At 57.6% G+C, this 17801-nt stretch overlaps 1 protein-coding gene and 1 pseudogene across 4 annotated transcripts in view; one reads left to right on the forward strand and one right to left on the reverse strand.

The window, feature by feature from the left end:
• SETD1B (SET domain containing 1B, histone lysine methyltransferase) overlaps positions 1–8629 on the reverse strand; it is a 23798-nt gene extending 15169 nt beyond the window's left edge. Inside the window, exons 1-6 of one of the 3 annotated variants that reach the window (XM_086347597.1) lie at positions 8510–8629; positions 7569–7756; positions 7221–7319; positions 6299–6569; positions 4170–4282; positions 1988–3226 (exon numbers count right to left, since the gene is read on the reverse strand). In XM_086347597.1, coding sequence (XP_086203723.1) covers positions 1988–3226; positions 4170–4282; positions 6299–6569; positions 7221–7319; positions 7569–7742 — 1896 coding nt within the window. In that variant the 5' untranslated portion in view covers positions 7743–7756; positions 8510–8629. Of the gene's footprint in view, positions 1–1987; positions 3227–4169; positions 4283–6298; positions 6570–7220; positions 7320–7568; positions 7757–7865; positions 7998–8245; positions 8380–8509 lie in introns of those variants that run through there. The other 2 variants (XM_086347600.1, XM_086347599.1) reach the window with 2 other exon arrangements.
• Positions 7907–17662, forward strand: LOC147355401 (uncharacterized; annotated as a pseudogene). The gene is made up of 6 exons (XR_015144470.1): positions 7907–8851; positions 9269–9311; positions 10687–10791; positions 10900–10935; positions 12729–12828; positions 16524–17662. The product of XR_015144470.1 is annotated as an uncharacterized LOC147355401 (transcript).
• The last annotated feature ends 139 nt before the right edge of the window (positions 17663–17801 follow it).

Genomic DNA, 17801 nt, shown 5'->3' on the forward strand with positions numbered 1-17801 from the left:
TGGAGGGACTGGGAAAAAAGGAAAACGAAATCTCCGGCAGCAGAAGGACGCTCGGGCTGTTACTCTGTCCCCTCTACAGACACACACACTCTCGCTGCCTCTCAGGGTCCCACATTCGTGCTGAGAGGGAGGCACTGGCAGGCTTGCAGCCTGATACTCAGGGACAGCGCCAGATCAGTCCTGGACAGCGCCCTGCGAGACAGGCGCAGCACGCAGAGGGTTAACCCCAGCCCCACTGCCAGCCAATCACAAGGAGACCGGGGTCCACGCTCCAGCTCGAGGCCCTGCCCCTCCCTCCGCCCCTCCCACGTCCGGGGGGCGAGAACCTGTGGGAACTAGCCGCTGAGCCTTGGGCATCAGTTTGAGCTGTTCCTGGAGTTTCTCGTGCAGCACCTCACTTAAGCCGAGACGGCGTGAGGCGGATACTCTGACTATCCCACCATTTCACAGATGATGAAACTGAGACTCAGAGAGGGAAAGTGACTTCCCTAAGGTCACATAACCAGTAAGTGACAGAGGTGGGACTCGAGGCTCAAGGCTTAAGGCCTGGAACCAGAACTTCTAACCACCAGCTTCTGTGAAGATAGGGAGTGCCCCCTCGCGCTGCTCTCCCGCCTGGTCAGCCTAGGCTGGGATTCCCTTAGGTTTGGTCCGGCGGGGCCCGGGAGCCATTCTCCCGACTGCCGGCAGGGGGCTCCCGAGGGCCACCTTGGAGGTTGTCCGTACTCCCGGGGCTTCCCGGACCACAGCTTTCTGGGCCTCAGTCTCTCCTTTCCTCCAGTGACCCGGCGGGAGAGCCCGTTCTCTCCAGCTACTCTAGGCTTCCTAGCCCTGAATCAGCAAGTGAGCATGGTAAACAAACATCCCCTAACCTCGGGAAGAAAGGAGGATGGCAGAGCCAGTAGCGCCCCCACCTCTGAACACCTGTCAACTCTCCCTGCCTGAACTCCTTAGCGCCAGAAACCACTTGCCAGATCAGCCTAGAGGCCCCCAGGGGCCCTGGCCACCTGCAGTCCCCTCCCAGGCAAGCCAAGGTCCTCTCTGTTCCTCCCTGAGGCAGCCAAATCGGCCTAATCAAAGGACCTGGGAAGGAGGGAGGGCCCTTCCTCCCGCCACCCACAGGGGCACAGAGCTCCCTCTAAGCTCCTGGCTGCTCATGCCTTTCAGGATCACAAGTTCCAAAGCAGGTCTCCAGGAGGGCCAGGGCAGGTGCCTGGACCAGGAGAGGGTAGGAACAGAGCCAAGGAAGATGACTTAATCCTCCCCACAAGAGAATGTGGCAGGCAGCATCCCTCATGCTAACCCTGAGGATGGAGCTTGGGCAGAGAGACCCCAAATGAAGCTCTGTGGGTAGGCAGAGGGTGGGTGGGTGGGGGGTCAGCTTTGCCTGCTTCTGGCTGTGGCCCTCCTGCTGAAACTCTTGGAGTCAGAGGAGAGGGAGAAGGTAAATTTCAATGCCCTCCTTGCCCCACATGGTTTCCAGTCTCTTCAGAGGGCACCAGGTACTAGGAGACAGAGCTCCAGAGTTCCCACCTGACCCAGCTCAGCAGAACACTCTGGTTACTCCCTTTCCCCGTAACTGTCTGAGTGTCAGGACTAGTCTTGACCAGGCCCTTAGCTACCCAACAGAGGAAGGGACCCAAAACCATCACTTGTCCACACTCTCTGGGATCTCAGACTTCAACCAAAGAAGCTCAATTCAGACTTTATCCCCCAGAAAAGTCTCAACTTCCCATAACCTAACATGGAGAGCAACAGATCTAGGTCAAGTTTCCCTTTTCGCCAAAGCTGCTAGGGAGCTCAGAGGCAAACCAACTGCTCAGTCACGGCCCCTGATGCTTTCTGCACGTTCTTTTTATTTTTGACCTGTTATTTTGGCTCTCCTGGCCCTGTTGCTTGTGTGTTGTAGTTATCCTCAGGGAGGAAAGAGGGTGTCACAAGACAGACAAAACCAAGCCCAGACAGACAGACAAACATTATGTGGTACCTCATCCATCTTCTCTGAGGTTGGGGTCCTGTCTCCAGCCAGGTCCAAGGCCGCCTCACTTGTCTGACCCAGAAGACCAGTAGGGTCTGGGGGACCCGGCTCGGGTGGGGGCCGAGGCCCCAGGCCCAGATCAAGCTCACCATCCTCATCTGAGTCAGGCAGTGGTGTGGGGCTGATATCTTCCAGGCCAGTGCTGGAGGGGCGCGAAGAGGGTGGTGTAGGGCCTCGAAAGCCTGGCTGAGAGTTAGCGCCAAAGGGGGCCAGTGGGGAGAGCTGGGAGGAGGAGGAGGAGATGGGGCTGCCCTCCATCTGCAGCTCTGTGTCTGAGTCCTGCTCCCGAAGGAAGGGCAGCTTGGTGCGCTGCTCCTTCAGCAGCATCTCGATCCGAGAGTCCAAGCTGTCATGGGGCTTCTCTGGCCCTGCGGGCGAGGACTCCAGCGTAGGCGTGCCGGGACTGTCACAAGGCTCAGGACTCCAGCCGAAGGTTGGCCGACCACCCAGCTCTATGCTGTTAGCCTCAGGGGGCGGGGGTCCCGGCGGTGTGCCAGGCTTCTCCTTTGTCAGGGGCTCCGCGGGTGGCAGGGGTGGGGGCGCAGGTGCTCTTCGGAACTCGCCACTGTCACGGGCCCCAAAGGGGGCTGTGGTGGTGGGCTCCTCAGGGGGCGGGGGAAAAGGGGGCACAGGAGTCTGATACGGAGAGAAAGCTGACTTGAAGGCGACTCCGGGCGCAGGGGTTGCTTGGGTGGGCGGAGGAGTGTGGGCAAACGTGGCAGAATCCTGTGGTTGGGCCTTGAATGGGGGCCCACTGCTGCCCCCACTGCCGCCAACTGCCCCGAATGGGAGGTCCACCGCACCCCGGAAGGCAGCTGTGGCCCCTGCCACTGCAGTGACAGCAGACGAGTTGTGGACATAATGGTGCTCGTGGCGGCGGTTGTAGGCATCTGTGAACTTGCTCTCGTGGCGCCGAGCCTTGAAGGTCGTTGTGGGATCCTGGCTGAAGAGGTAGGAGGGCGTGGGCTGGCGGCTGGAATAGCTCGAGTCCTGCGAGAAGGGGGTGCCCAGGCGTGGCGTGAGCGGCGTGCCCTGGCCGTATGAGTTGGGTGTGTCCAAGCGGCAGCTGGAATAAGCTGTGTCCTGGGAGAAGGGTGTCCCACCACTATTGGGGGTGACAGAGGACGAGCTGGAGCCACAGCCTGCAGACAGGCCACCATCTTTGAGGCGCTTCAGGGCATCTGACAGCTGGAAAGAGAAAAAGAGGGAGAAAGGTCTGAGATCGCTGGGGGGGAAATCATGCACTAGAATGGGACTGTTTTCCCCTCTCACTCCATCTTCCGGGGAGCTCGGAGCCAAACTGGTCACTCAGCATGGTGAACGGAGAGGGGAGGGGAGATTAAAGAAGAATAGCTGGATGGGCCTCACCTTCTCTAATCTTGGGGTAGCCAATTATCCTCAGAGAACCTTGAGGGTTTTTCCTAATCCCTGAAGCAGGGTAAAGATAAGACCCTGATGTCTTGGTTTACACTGGGATTTCCTTCCTGCCTCAGGCCGTCAGAAATCAAAGACCTTCCAGGCAGAGGTAGCCGAGGCCAACGATGGAAGTGAGGGGTGGCTACCTTGTTCCCCCAGCCTCTTGATATTTTAGGCTTTAAATAGTGTAACATGGTAAAGTGCCTGATAGACATCCCAGCGGATCAGCAAGTAAGCAAAGACTCTTCACTTGGTAAAAGCTACTCCTGAGAGTGGTCCACTTGCGAGAGGGTGGTCCAGGTGGGTGTTCTGGGGGGCAGTGGTTGGGGAAGGAGGGAAGAGTCATTCTTGCTCTGGAAGGAGAGCCCTGAACCAGGCTTTCGTTGGCGGGGGTGGGGGCGTGGAACGGAGGGGTCCATGGGACACCAGACAACAGGATCCTGAACACAGCAGTGTTTCAGGATCAGCGTGGAAAGCACGTGGGCTCTGATCAGTGGTAATCCCAGCGTGTGCAGGGAAAGGGTGAGGGGCCAAGCCAGAGGGTGCTTCAGCAGACAGGGCTTTCAGGACCCTCCCCTGCACCCCACTGAAAGCTGTGGTGGGCACAGCCAGGCTTCTTTCCCTCCTGGGTCCTGGTGTCCCATGCTGGAGCTGGTGAAGTGGGGTGGGGGGTGCACACTGGGAAACTGGTGATGGGGTGGGGTCACACACCCACCTGCAGGGTCTCATTCACGATTGGAGAGACAGCGTCCAGCTCACCCACTGGCAGGGTTTGGGGTGTGTATCGGCCCGTGACCAACAGTTCGTAGAACCGCATGCGGGTTTCCCCTGTAGAAAAGGCAAGGGAGGGAAGCCTCAGTGAGGCTCCAGGATGGGGCAGCCCCCACAGGTGGGCATCCTTGTGGGTCCCCTTGTACCTGGGACCCCACACCTTGGGAAGCTGAGTGACCCTGACCAAGTTCCCACTTCTCTCTTTGTACCTCATTCGGGAGGTACAATCTGTTCAATGAAGCGGCTAAACTGTATGATTCTCTCATCCTGAGATTCAAGAATTTAATGTCTCATGACACCGGGACTCCCCCAAATATAGACATGCCACCCCCACCACAAAGCCCCTTCCTGTCACCTGTGCCATGCCAGCCATTACCACAGTCAGGTAATCCCCGTTCTTCTGCCTTCCCATCTACCAGCCAGAGCCCAGTAGCAAGTGAAAAGGAGACCCAGTGACACAGAAGTGACAGTTTGTTGTGAACCCTCTTGGGTGACTGACAGAGTTTGTAAAAGCACTCTAGGACTGACAGCCTCCTCCCAGTCCCCAGTCCCCCTGTTGGATAACCCTCCACCCTAGCTCCTCCCCATTCCCAGCCCCCCACCAGCAGAGAAAGGCCTCTGACAGACCAGGGGGCCAGATTATCGATATTTATAGAGCCCTCTGAGGCAGCTGCTTACATATGCAAAGGAGACACATTCCTTGAGCTACTCTTTACCGGTCTCTTTCTTGAAATACAAACTTAGTGGCAGTCTCTAAGGGCCTTTTTTTTTTTTTTTTTTACAACTTTGGTGAGGGCTGACTGTTCCTTAAGATAAGCCTGCCACCACCCAAGGGGTCTCCCTTGACAGAGACAAAAGGAGGGGAGGTGAAGGGGGCTGTGGCCTGTGCCCTGAGGAGGCTCAGGCCTGGGACAGGTTTGGCAAAAGTTTATAGGGTAACTGTGCCCAACCAGGAGCAGCGTCCCTCCACACCCCCCAGCAAAGACTAAGAAACTCAGTTGACATGTATTAAAGGCAAAAAAGAAGATTTAGATTTTCAGGTCTTAGGTTTGGTATACCCCAGTTGCCCCTAAACCCCATGCTCACAGAACCCCTGGAAGTTACCCACCTAAACCCTCCCAGGCAGGGTCCCCCGGGAACCCCCCCCACAGCGGGGGAAGGTGGGAAAGACCCCAACAATGTCTGCCCAGTCACCTCTGGTTGGACCTTAGAGCACCTGACACTTTCTTCTATATTCTATAGGAACTCTAAGCGGCCACAGACAAACTTTAGGGGATGCCCTGGAGGTCCGGAAGCCCCCCAGTCAGCACGGAGGAGAAGCCTCCCAGGACCCTGAGGGTGGGAGGTATGGCTTCCAGAGCCCAGCTCTCCCAGCAGCCGCTCAGAGGCTCAGAGCGAGCGCAGAGTGGGATTCTGCTGCCTGGGAGGTGATGCTGTCTCTTTAAGAGAGAGGAGGGAAGACACAGTGTCAACCCTTGAACACCCAGAGCAGCCCGCCCAGCTCTATCGGGAACATTATCAATGAAACCACACTCCGGGCCCAGATTGGTTCCCACTTCCAGGGGGAGGGGGCGGCAAGAGGGGGAGGAGCACTCCCTAACCCCTTAGGAGGACTTTTTTAGTGGAGAGACCTACTCTTCGCACATTTAAAAGCGGCTTCTTGGCTCTTCCCTCAGCGGCCCCCCCCACCCTAATAAACAAACCCTGTCTCCTCTCCTAACACAGACAGCAACACTGGGGACTGCCTAAACCCAGGCCACCAGGGCTCCGAGAGGGGCCCACGGGGGTGTCAGCAGTGGGGAAGCCTCCAGGTGGTCCCTAGGGGTGCAGTGGCCAAGGACCGGCACATTTGGTAAATTACAGTTCCGTCTCCTAGCAACAGACAACACATTTAGCTCCACGTGACTCTACCCTCAAGAGGGGGGCAAAAGAAAAATAAGGTTGTAGGGAGGTACCCAAGGAAAACTGAGGGGCTCCCCAACACTGCAAGACGGGCCCTGGGAGAGAAGGGGGTCACACTGACAAGTCTTGGGGCTCCTCGGCGGTGGCTGTCCTGAGCGGGCCTCCACTCACCTTTGGTGTCCAGCTCCACGTGGATGATATTACCCATGACCGAAGTGCTATGCAAGTGCTGAACGGCCTCCTTGGCTCCCCTGACCGTGGCAAAGACCACTTTGGCAATGCCCAAGTGCTTCTTGGTCTTGGGGTTGTACAAAATCTCCACCTCCTCCACCTCCCCATACTTCTTGCACATGTCCCTTAGGAAGTTTTCACGGATGTTATCATTCAGCTTGGCAAATGTCACCTGCTTCGGAGGCACCGGGCCCACATAGAACTCATCGATCTGGCAGGGGACGAGGGGGAAGGGAGTTTGGAGAACATTGAAACCGAAGGGAAAGCAGAACATTTGCCACTCGCCCGCTCTTTGAAAACAATGAAGGGTAAAAAATTAAAAAAAAAAAAAAAAATTGGGGGGGAGGGGGAAAGCACGCGGGCGGGCCCGGGAAGCGGAGGATTAAATCGTTTGGAACGTGGAAGTTCTCTGGGTTCGAAAGGAAAGGGGAAAAAGAAACAGTTTCTCTTTCCCCACCCCCCGCCCCCAACTCTGACCTCTTCTTCCTGCTGCCAGGGCAGGGACGACCCCTCGGGCTAGGAAGCTGTCCCCCTAAAACCACAAAGCCGGGAAGGGGGGCGGGTCCCAGGGCCGAGTTCCTGGGCTGGCAGGAGCCAGGTGGGTACTCGGAGCCCCCAGCTGGGCGGGCAGGACACTGTATCAGCTCCTTGATTACAGTTTCACCGAGTGTTATTCTGTTTACTGTAGCCGAGAGGGGACACCCCCTCTCTGTGCAACCTCCCCCTCCCCGCCAAAACTTCCCCAGCCCCCGGACGGCGGGAACTCAGAATCCGGCTGGGCTAGGTCAGGACTGGCGTTATTTTCGAACTCGGGGAGGGGGGGCGGGGGGAGGGGCGCGGGATACGGGGGAGGGGGTCCTACCTTGAATTTGGGGACCGACAGCTCCAGCTCCTTGTTTTTTGTCCAGATGCCGACCACCCGGGGATCTTCGACAATTTCCACCGGGCGGTTGCTGGACATCTGTGGATAGGAAAGAGAGGCGGAGTGGGTGGGCTGGTCCCACTCCCCAGGGTCAGGGACAGGAACCCCCCCCTTCTCCAGGCACTTGTCAAACTCCAGGACTAGGGACCTGGCTGACAGTTGGCCGGGTGGTCAGGAAGGGGGGGTCCCCGGGCCGCTCGGACCACTCAGCCCCCAATCTCTTCGGCACGGCTCGGGGGGGGGGGGGGGGGGCGGGGGAGCCGACAGGGAGGCGCGCCGGCTACTCACCGCAAGGCTGAAATGCTGCCCATCGTAGCGGTACAGTTTATGATGCCCCTTTTTCAAAGCCGGGTCAATCATCAACTTGTAACTTCTCCAATGGTGGTTCCTCCTCTCGCCCGAAGGGCCGGGCTGCGGCGGGGGCTGCTGGTGGTGGTGGTGGGGGGGGTGACTGTTCTCCATGCCGTTAACCCAACCTGAAAACGAGCAAGTTGTTGTCGTCTCCGCCGCGGCGGCGGCGGCGGCCGCTTCTACACACACGCTAAAGAATCAAATCGTCCAGCCCCCCACCCCCTCCCACCTTACCAGCGCGCCCCAAAAGGAGCTGGCTCCCCCCCAAAATAAGAATGGAGCGAGAGAATAACCCTTCCGGAGAATTAGGCGCCCGCCCGCTCGGCCACCGTCTCGGAGCGGCTGCGAGGGGCTCCCGGGGGCCCCTGGTGCGGACTGGCGGGGCCCGGGGCACCCGGAGGACGCGGGCTCCGGCCCATGGTGCCCGCCCGGCCGCCCGGCCGCCCGGCGTGGCGCTAGCTCGCTCGCTCGCTCGGCCCGGCTCGGGCGCGGGGCTCCCGGCAGGCCTGGCGCCGCCCGCCCGCTCGCTCGGTCGGCCGGAGCGGGGGCCGGGGCTGGGGGCTCGGGACGCCCGGCTGCCGGCCGCGGCCTCTCCCTCCCCGAGCCGCGCTTACATCCCCGCCGGGCGCCGGCCTCCCTGCGCCGCCAGCCAGTACATGGTGTCCCCCGCGGGAGCCGAGGCCGGAGCGGCCGGACGGGGGGCCAGGAGGGGGGAGCGCCGCCGCCGCCGCGGCTGCCGGGCCCGGAGCTGCTGCCGCCGCCGCCGCTGCTGCTGCTGCTGCTGCTGCTGCCCGGGAGGCGGCTGGCGGCGGAGGCTCGGCTCCCAGTAGCCGCACATCCCACAATACACCGCTAAGGAGCCCGACCCGAGCGCTCACCCTCCTCCTCTTCCTCCTCCTCCTCCTCTTCCTCCTCCCCTCTCCTTCCTCGCCGCTTCCCCAGGCACTCTCCCGGCGGCGGCAGCTGCGCCGCCAAAGCCCCGGGCCCCAGCGGCCCCCCACCCCTCACTCGCGCGCTCCCACACTGCCTCCCCCCTCCCCGGGGGAAGGCCTTTTAATTTATTTATTCTGCTGGGACTTAGATGGGGGGCTTGGCGGCGGGGGAGGGGGGGTGGTCTCCCCGGGCTCTACCTCCCGCGGCTGGGGCTACCCTCCGAGCCGCGGCCGCCGCGGCTTGCGCCTCAGGCCTCCAAAACTGTTTCCAAACTGCCAAGACCCGAGGTGGGCGCGTGGGGACCCAAGGGAAAGGGCTGGTTTTGGGGTGTATGATTGTGTGTTTGGACGCCCGGAGCCGTGAGGGGCGGCAAGGCGGCCCCCAGACGAGTTGCAATCGAGGTATCTCGGCTACGGCTTCTTCTTCTGCCCCGCGACCCCCTCCCCCCTGAGCTGAGCTGAGGAGGGGAAACCAGGATTTTAACCAAATTAGCATTTACATTCCTGGGAGGAAGCAGCCCGGGCCTGGACCTGAGTGATAGAAGCTTCTTTCTGTTTTTATTTTTGGAGAGGAGTGCCCTTGTAATTGTCGTGAACACATGCTTCTCCCTCCGCACCCCTCCCCCCCCCTTTCCTCCAGCCACCGGCGGAGGAACGATTCCCCCTTTTTTGCATTTATCTTTCCTTCCCCTTTCTTTATTAAAGGTCCGGGAGTGGCGGCGGCCAATCAGCGCGCGGCTTCCATTTTGTGAGTTCAACTCCGAGGCTCTCGGGCTTCGCGAGGACGCGTTTGCAGCCCCCTCTGCCTCTCCTGTCTGGCGACCGAGGAGAGGGAGCCGCCTCGCTGGGGCTTCGTGGTAGTGTATTTCATATTGGGGCTCTTTTCGGGGTTTGTAATTTGGCCGTGGGTAGGTAATTGGCTGGAGCAGGGCGGCCGGGCGCGGCAGCCAATCAGCGCGCGGCTTCTATAGGGCTTGAGTTATTAGACGCTGATCTCAAAACATCCTTCATCAGACACCAAGGAGAGGCCAACAGATGAGGGGAGCCATTTTTCTGCAATGGAATTAAATGGCCAAGTGGGTTTTTCCTTTGTTGCAAATGGGGAATGTTTTTCCTTTGACTCCACCATCCCGTTCAGGACGCCTCAGTGTTGTGTTTAACATTTGTCAACAAGCTAAAGGACTCAAAATTGGAAGAATGAAGAAGACTTTAAAAAGATCTGGATTTTTCCTTATGACTTGGAATCCATCTTTGTCTTGTATAACTAGGTCATAGCACACCATTAATGTCAGCAGTTAACAATTTTGAATTACAAAAAACCTAAGTAAATGACATATTTAATTTTTTTTCCTTTTTTTTTTTCTTGGGTGGGTGGGGGAGCTTGGAGCTGTCTTAATCTGTATTCTCTTAACTGAACAATAAATTTTTATATATATAGTTTCCTCTATTAAACACTTAAAACTGGCCATCTTATTAACTCCTTCTGCTCTTTTTAACAAGGTAATGTTTTAAATGTATAGTTTTAGGATTAGCGAAATGGCAGCAACAAAAAACTGTAAGCAGTCGTTACTCTTAAGTGTTTAAAAACCTTTTACATTGTAAGTACCCAATCCATTCTGTCCTTACGCAGTGCAGTTTTCATGTTAATGTTGCTGAGATGTCCTTAATTTTCTGAACCTTCATCTGCATGTATGTCTTTGTCGCTCTTGTCTAGCATAAGCCAGTTAAAATGCTTTTAGACGATTTTGCTTTTATAAAGCTAGGTTTTAGAGTTAAGCTTTTGAAAATGTTTACAGCAATAAATGCTAGTCAGCTTTCTTCCCCGTAACAGGTACACTTTCTTTGAAAATCGATCTATTTGAAGAAAAACAGACGTCTTTGTTGGGGAAGGGGGGTTGTGAGGGAAAGGAAGACCTCTTTGTGTAAAGAGACTAAAGCCGTCACAGGAAACTAGATTAAAACTGGAAAACAAGTCCTAGCTGGTTCGAGCCAAACACCATCGTTAACGGGGGTAGTTTCTATGGTGGTTGGGATGGCCGGTGCGTCTTTTGCCTTTTGTTTGATTTGACTGTGTATTTTCGCCTTTTGTCTCTTAATGACGGTCACACCATTGCTATATCCAGAGCAGTAAACAGTCCTCAGCGAAGCCGCCTTTTGCCAACCCAACCCTGGAAAGTTTGCAGAAGTGGAAGGAGCAGAAAATGCCATGAGAGTGTAACTTTAAAAAGGTAACAACAAAAAAGACACTACCATTACCCCAAATATTTCCAACTAAACAATCTCCCTAAAAGATTTTTTTTCCCCCCCACAATAACACCTCCAAAACCTCCGCCCAGCTTGATCTTCCAGACTCCATGGCACCGGGCTGAGCGGTAAGTAAAAAAAAAAAAAAGTGTATTTGCCCCTTCGAGGAAATGTTTTTTCGAGAAGGCCAAGCGCTGCAAATGTTTAGGAGCTGAGGGGAGAAGGAGGTTTCTGGAGCTTCACGTTTGGCAGCCGGATCGGGGAGGGTGGGGGCACGAGGAGGGCTCTTCAGACCCTTTGCCCCTTTTGCCCAGGAGGCAAGAGGAAGGTCTCCCCAGCGATTTGGGGCATCCATGGAGCCGCCTGCGCTAGTTCCCCTCTCTTTTCTACGTTTGAGCCTTGATAGGGAGAAGAAATTGAAGTGCTTTGGGGAAGGGGGTCACAAAAGCTGAGGAAGCCTCTCCTTCCGGGCCTGAGGCCTCTTTTCCTTTTGGTGGTTGGGGTCTCGCCCTCCGAAGCCGGCTTTTCGGGGCTCCTGGGCGCGCCTGCGCTTCCTAAGCAAAAAAGGACAAAAGGCCGGCGTCCATGTTGGCACCATGACGCAGCATCTCTCCCGCTTTGCAGCCCCAGCGCTGCTTGTGCTCCCGTCCGCGCTCGCTCCTCCCTCGCAAACACGAGTTTTATTTTCAGGTTCAGAGCAGAGCCGCCGGCTGGGCTGGGGCCGAGGCTGGGGCCGGAGCCAGGGCCGGGCTGCGGGGTGGCTAATGGCGGCCGCTCTCTTTCTTCCTCCCTCCTTCCCCGGTTGTCGTTGGGACCCCGGAGCAGGCGGCGGTCCGTCGGCCGGGCGGAGCCCTGAGAACCTGCGGGGCCAGTGCCCCGGGTCGGGGATTGGTCTCCGAGGCCGTTTCGGGGGCCGCGGGCCTTGGGGGGCGTCGCGCGCCGAGGCTCCCGCGCTCGCATCCGCGGGGCGAGGCGGCCAGACAGGCGCCATTTCGCGCGCGCCGCCCGCGGCTCGGGCGGTGGCGGCCGCAGCGCGCCAGGCGGGAGGAGGGAAGGAGGCGGCGGGGCCGGAGCGGGGGGAAGAGGAGGGGAGGCCGCCGCCCGCGTTCCAGGCCGCCGCCTGGGGGTATGCCCCCGGCCCGGGGAAGCTTAGACGAAGAGAGCGCGCTCTGCAGCCTCCGTAAACCCCGCGCCCTACTCAGGAGCCCCCGCGGGCACGAGGCCTCGCTCCCGGGCGGGGCCTTTCTTCTTTCCTCCCGTCCGGGAGCCAGTAGCAAAGGGCCACGGGGCCGCTCGAGGTCGCCCCCTGACCCCGAAGGGCTGCTCTAGAGGCTGCGGAGTTTTTTTTACCCCCCCGTGGCCCTGCTCTGACCCCAGGCCCTCCCTGCTGCCCACTCGAGCCATGGCGCCCACGTTTGGCCCCCTAACCGCCCTTTTTGATAGCCGAGCCCGAGGGGCGGGTGGGCCCCTTTTGTCCCCTGCTTTGGGCACGAGGCCCTCACGCAGGCCACCGATGTTCCGAAGTGGCCATGAAGGCAGTGCTGGCCACCGGCGCTCGGGAGGGTAGGGTGGGGGGTTGGGGCCTGGGAAAGCCGAGCGGGCCTTCCCCGGGATCCCCCTAGGCGGAGGGCTGTGGGGTAAACCCTCGCACCTCCGGCCATTCCTGGGGGAGGGGATGCAGACTGGGCGGGCCTTTGGAAATGCAGATGAGTCGCCTCCTGCAGCTCAGCGCTCCGGCAGAACCTTCGTGACTCCCGTGCGCCACCCCCCCCCCCCCCCCGCCTCATCCATTTTAGAGTGACGGACGCCTTGGCAGCTGGGAAGGGGGTTCAGCATTTGTAAGGCTCTTCTTCCTCTAGGAGATCATGTCTGGTTTGTGGCCATCGACGCCCTAAAAAAACCCTCCCGTTTTTCCCTTTAGGCTCGTGACTGGAGAAGGGGCCCGGTACCCTCAGAGTGGACCGCCCTCCTTTGGATAGCAGAAGCAGGTATAGTCTGACTCTGCCAGTCCCCGCATTAAGGTAGGTGTGAGCCCTTTCCCAGCCTGCGAGGGCGATTTGGGGGGCTTTGGCCTGGCGCCCAGGGAGGGCGGGCACCCCAAACCCGCTAGTCTGGTTCTTCGGCCCCTCCCCCACACAGATGTGTGGGACTGTGTGAAATCGGCTGCCTGCTGGGCCTGCTTGGTCCATCCATCCCCGCCTGTCAGCTTCTGTTGTCAGGAGTTTGGGGCGTGCAATTCTCTGCCGTATTTAGCAGCATAGGAGAGGCTGCACTTACGAAAGTATTTCCCAGTCGTGTGTTTTGTGGTGGGGGAGGGCCCTGGATGCCTCTTCTGAAAGGCACAGTCGGCTGCCAGGAAACCGGACCCGGCGCTGGCCCTCCCTTCCGGCCCGCACTGGGGGTGTGTGGGGTGATTGTATGAAGCTGGCCCCTTCCTTTCTAATGTCTGGCTGCTAGGGAGGTGAAGAACAGAAGGACTTGAGATCTGGGCCAGTTTTCTTTAAGAAAGAGGTTTCTTGACTCGTCTCCTTCCAGGAAATTCCCACGATTCCATCTCACCCAGCCCCCTCCCCCTCAAAGCCCTGTTTCTAGAATTGGACAAACCCGAATTTGAAACCTGGCTAGCCGTTTTACCTGCTGTGACCTTGTGTAAGCAGCGCAGTCTCTCAGCCCCAGTTTCCGCATCCGAACAAATGGGTCAGTGATTGTCAAAGTGTGCATCCGATCACACGGGTGGCTCATTAAAATACTCCGAGACCCCATCCTTGAGTTTCTGATTCAGTTGGTGGGGCCTGAGAACTCGCATTTCTAATAAAATTCCCAGGTTTTGCTCATGGCTGCCTGGTGGAGACACATTCTGAGAACCTTTGTGCCGGGTAACACCTTGGGGTGTTGAAAGGACCTGAACTTGTGCACTTGAAGCCCCGACCTCATTTCTTGGTGCAGAGTCAAGGGCTTTGTAGTAATGGCAACTCTCATTTTCCTAAGACAGGCTGATTGTGAGGGGTCTCCTGTCCTCTTGATCTCCAGGAAGCTCCACAGCTGGTGATAGTGTGACCCTTGATCTCTGACCCCTCCCCCATGTGAGCTCTAGTTTGTGATTACTTTGATGAACCATTTGGGTCCCTGCTGATTGCACAGCCTCCCCCCTTTTGGCTTCAGGCTTCCCAGTCTGATCGGCTCTGTTCACTTTTATCCCATCCCTCAGTGTGGGGGCTGGATTGAGGATTGGAGGAGCCTTAGGGCTTGACCCAGAGATTCTGTTGGGGCAGTGTTGGTGTTTCATCAAGGGAAGCTGTAGGTCAGGCAGCTGTGGGCTTGACTCTCCAGGGTGCTAGTGACCTTGGGCGAGTCTCCTGTGTAAAGTGATGATAATGAAGCCTGCTGTAAAGGGTGGAGGGCAGATTAAGTGCGATTAAGGGGTGTCGGCCTCACGTTCTGGCTTCACATTAGTTGGCCTTCATTCCTAGGTGGCTGGGCCATCTGTAGGCTCCTCCCCCACTTGCCCACCCCACAGCATGTGGCGAAGCCTCTGGGCAAAGGGGAAGACTGACTTTCTGCCGGCTGGGAGCCAGCACTGTTTTTCCTCCAGTGTGTGAGTTGGGGTTGTGGCCCTTCCTCAAGTCCACAGGCTGTTCCATAATGGGTCCTGATTTAGGGGTGTGCCCCCCCCCCCCCGGCAACTGGGAGAGTAGAAGTGACTCATTCAAGGTCAGGAGGCCACCACGGGCAGTCAGAATGAGGTTCCAGGTGTCTTGACTTCCAGCCCAGCGCCTGTGTCCGTGGCACCCCCTCGCCCCAGCTGTCTGGGTTATTTTGGTCTCCTGCCCATGCCAGCTGTCTGCTGGCATCACTGCCCAGGAGCCGGCAAAGCTGTCTGGTTGAAAGTAGCCAGCATGGTACTCGTAGTTCCTTCTGGCTGCCGAGTCTTGACCACATGAGGATCTTATCCCAGATAAGCTGGATTTGGTCCATCCTGTCCTTTGCTCGGGTGAAGGGGGTGCAGCTGACTACACTGGGCACTAGACTCCCTTTCCCCTACCCAGAGTGAGCACTTTGTAAAAGCTGGTGAGGCTCAGATTATTAATACCCTATACTATGAGCCTCTTCCCACGTACACACTTGTCCCAGTCCTAAGGTTTAGATTCTGCTCTGCCATTGATGTGTTCATTCAACTCCCTTCGATTCTCATGTGACGTTTCTGCCACCTAAGAGTGTCCTCCATCCTTTTCTGATGGAGTCCTTGGGGCTCCGCGGACCAGTGGTCTTTACCTCCCGTGGGCACTGGATGGTTAAATAATTGAAATCTTTCCCTCTCAGCAGCAGCCTGAAGGGCTACAGCCAGTTCCAGTTCCTCCACACCCGCCCTCGGACCAATTAGGGAACAATGAGGCTCTCCCCTGGGTTCGGGGTGTGATTCTTGGAAATGGAGGGGTGTCCGGAAGACCTGGAAGGATTGTACCCCCTTCTCGCTTCTTAGTCTTTTTTTCTACCTCTTGAATTTGTTTGTCCGCATGCTGGTATCACCTCCTAGGTGAAGGGAGGAGCGGGGCAGCCTATCGTCCTCAGACGGTGGTTCCTGCGCGGGAGGGTGGCCCCGCCCACCGGTCACCCAGCGAGCTCGGGGCGGGGCGTTCCTGGCGCCCAGCCGGTGGAGCCTGCCTGGAGAGGGCCACGCCAGCGGAAGGGCGGAAGGGCGGCTGGGAGGTGGCCGGACCTGCCTTACTACTGGACGCCAGGGCCCCGCCCCTTCCGGCTTGTCGGCCAACGGGCGCGGTGTGGAGTACGACCTTTCGGACAGACCCTCTGGGTGGAAACTCAGCGTCTGCCTGGACTGTGGAGGGCACCCGGCCATCTCAGAGGCCGCCTGGGTCCAGTGCTGTCTGTCTCCTTCTGGCCAGTGACCTCGACAAAATCCCGCCCCTCCAGGACTCATAGTCTCCCCTTGTGAACCAGGAGGAGGAAGGTGGCGGATAACCTCTTGAGCTGTTTCTGAGTCTGGCTTTATGAAGGCCGCTTTTTTACTCTGGCGGTCACTCCCCCAACCCTGTTACCAAATGTCGAGCCTGGAGGAGAGCCCTAGCACAGGAAGAGACAGCTTTGATCCCCCAGGCCACCCTGGGCCACCTCCCATCTCTGGGACCTCAGAGGATGGCTCCATTAACTTCTGTCCCACATAGGGTGGATGACCCCTCAGGTGTGCAGTGACCTCCGACAGTGTTCCTGAGGCACTAGGGAAGTGGAAGCCATAGCATTGCTGTTCACTTCCCTGTCCTGATCTGTGCTGGCCAGACCTTGACCTCATAAGACAGAAGTGTATCTGGCCCTACTTCTCTCCTGGGGTCAGTTGGCCTCACTAGACACCCAGGGCTTCCCAGGTGGCCCAGACGGTAAAGAATCTGCCTGCAATGCAGGAGACCCGGGTTCAGTCCTTGGGTTGGGAAGATCTGGAGAAGGGAATGGCTACCCACTCCAGTATTCTTGCCTGGAGAATCGCATGGATAAAGGAACCTAGCAGGCTACAGTCCATAGGGTTACAAAGAGTCAGACATGGCTGAACGATTTAACACTGGGAGAGCCCCTAGGCCTAAGTGTGAACACAAGTCGCTTCACCCCCACAAATGTCACCTGCCAACTCCCCTAGGCTTCTGTGTACCAACAGTTCTGTAGCAAGAACCGGGTTAAGGAATTTTTTTCTTCTCCCAAATCTCTCCAGGAATTCCTAGTGAAGAGAAGAATGGATCTGGGTCCTCAGATTGTCTTGCAGGTAAGGGAGTCTGCCGGCCTGTGGGCATTTCCAGTGCCTCAGCTGGCCTGCACTGGCCTACTGCCTCTGAGGAAGCTCTGAGCAGCTGGCCTGGCCACTGGGTATTTTTAGCTACAAAGCCAGCCCCTGCACCACCACTGGAGCGAGGTCCAAATCAAACATGCTCCCTGCAGGGTGGGGTTGGGGCTCCGCCAACCTCTTGGCCAGGCAGGGTGGGTGGGCAGGCTGGGGCCAGTGTCAGCTGTCTTGCCTGGGCCTAGGCCAGGTTGGGAAGACCCACTTTCCCTCCTCTTGGCTCTGTGTTATGTCATTTGTTGTAAGTTGAAATTCATTTCATAGAAAAGGTAGAAACTCAGGTCTGAGGACTTTGAGAAAAGTCAAGTGGACTCCCCCTCCAGGCTGGAGCAGTTACCACAGTTTGCTCAGAGTAGGGTGACCCTTCTAAGTGAATTCTCCCAGTGACCCTCCCAGATGAGGCAGTCTTACTCTCCTAGTCACTCCCTGAGCTTCAGGATCCCTGACACAAGGTCAGTCCTACAGTTGGCTCAAAGGTAAGTGGTCCTCCCCTCTCTCTCAAAACCTTCTTCCATCCTCCCTGTCCCTGAGTGATGCTCTTCCCCTCCTGCCAGCGCCAGGCTGCCCCTATGCAGAGATGGCCCCAGCCACGGCCTCACCAACCAATCACAGCTCCTCCTCAGTCACCGGAGAGAGCTTTGGCTTGGCTCTTCTGTTCAGAGCCTGTGTCTGACTCCTGTCTTCAGCCTGGCAGCCAGGCCTCCATGGTCTAAGCCTTGGTTTCCTTGACAGCCATGTCTCACCCTTCTCACGCCCCAGCCATTGCCAAACTTGATGGGGTTTTCCAGCCACTGTGCATTTACTCAAGCTGGACGCCCATCCTCCTTCCATTGGCCCTTCCTGCCAGCACTGCCAAGCTTAGTTCATGTACTACCCAGGTCTCTCTCAATCCCACAGGGGCTCTGGTGTCTAAATAGTTCACATCTTGCATTTAGACTGCTTCCCCCAAGACTGAGTTCCTCAAAAACAGGAACACAGTTGCCTCTCAATAAACTTGTGCTGCAAAAAATGAATGAATTGCTGTAAATTTGTCTAGGGGATCTTGAGGGCTCTCCACTGAACAGCCTAGAGCTGGGCTTCTCTCTTCCCAGGTCTGTGCGCTTTGAAAGTTTCCAGGGGCAGTCTCTGCTGCCATCTGGTGGTCAGGTTATG

This window comes from Bos grunniens, chromosome 17 (assembly GCF_055505025.1).
Source record: "Bos grunniens cultivar Pamir isolate PY7600 chromosome 17, Bosgru_T2T1.0, whole genome shotgun sequence".
In the NCBI taxonomy this organism is placed as follows: domain Eukaryota; kingdom Metazoa; phylum Chordata; class Mammalia; order Artiodactyla; family Bovidae; genus Bos; species Bos grunniens.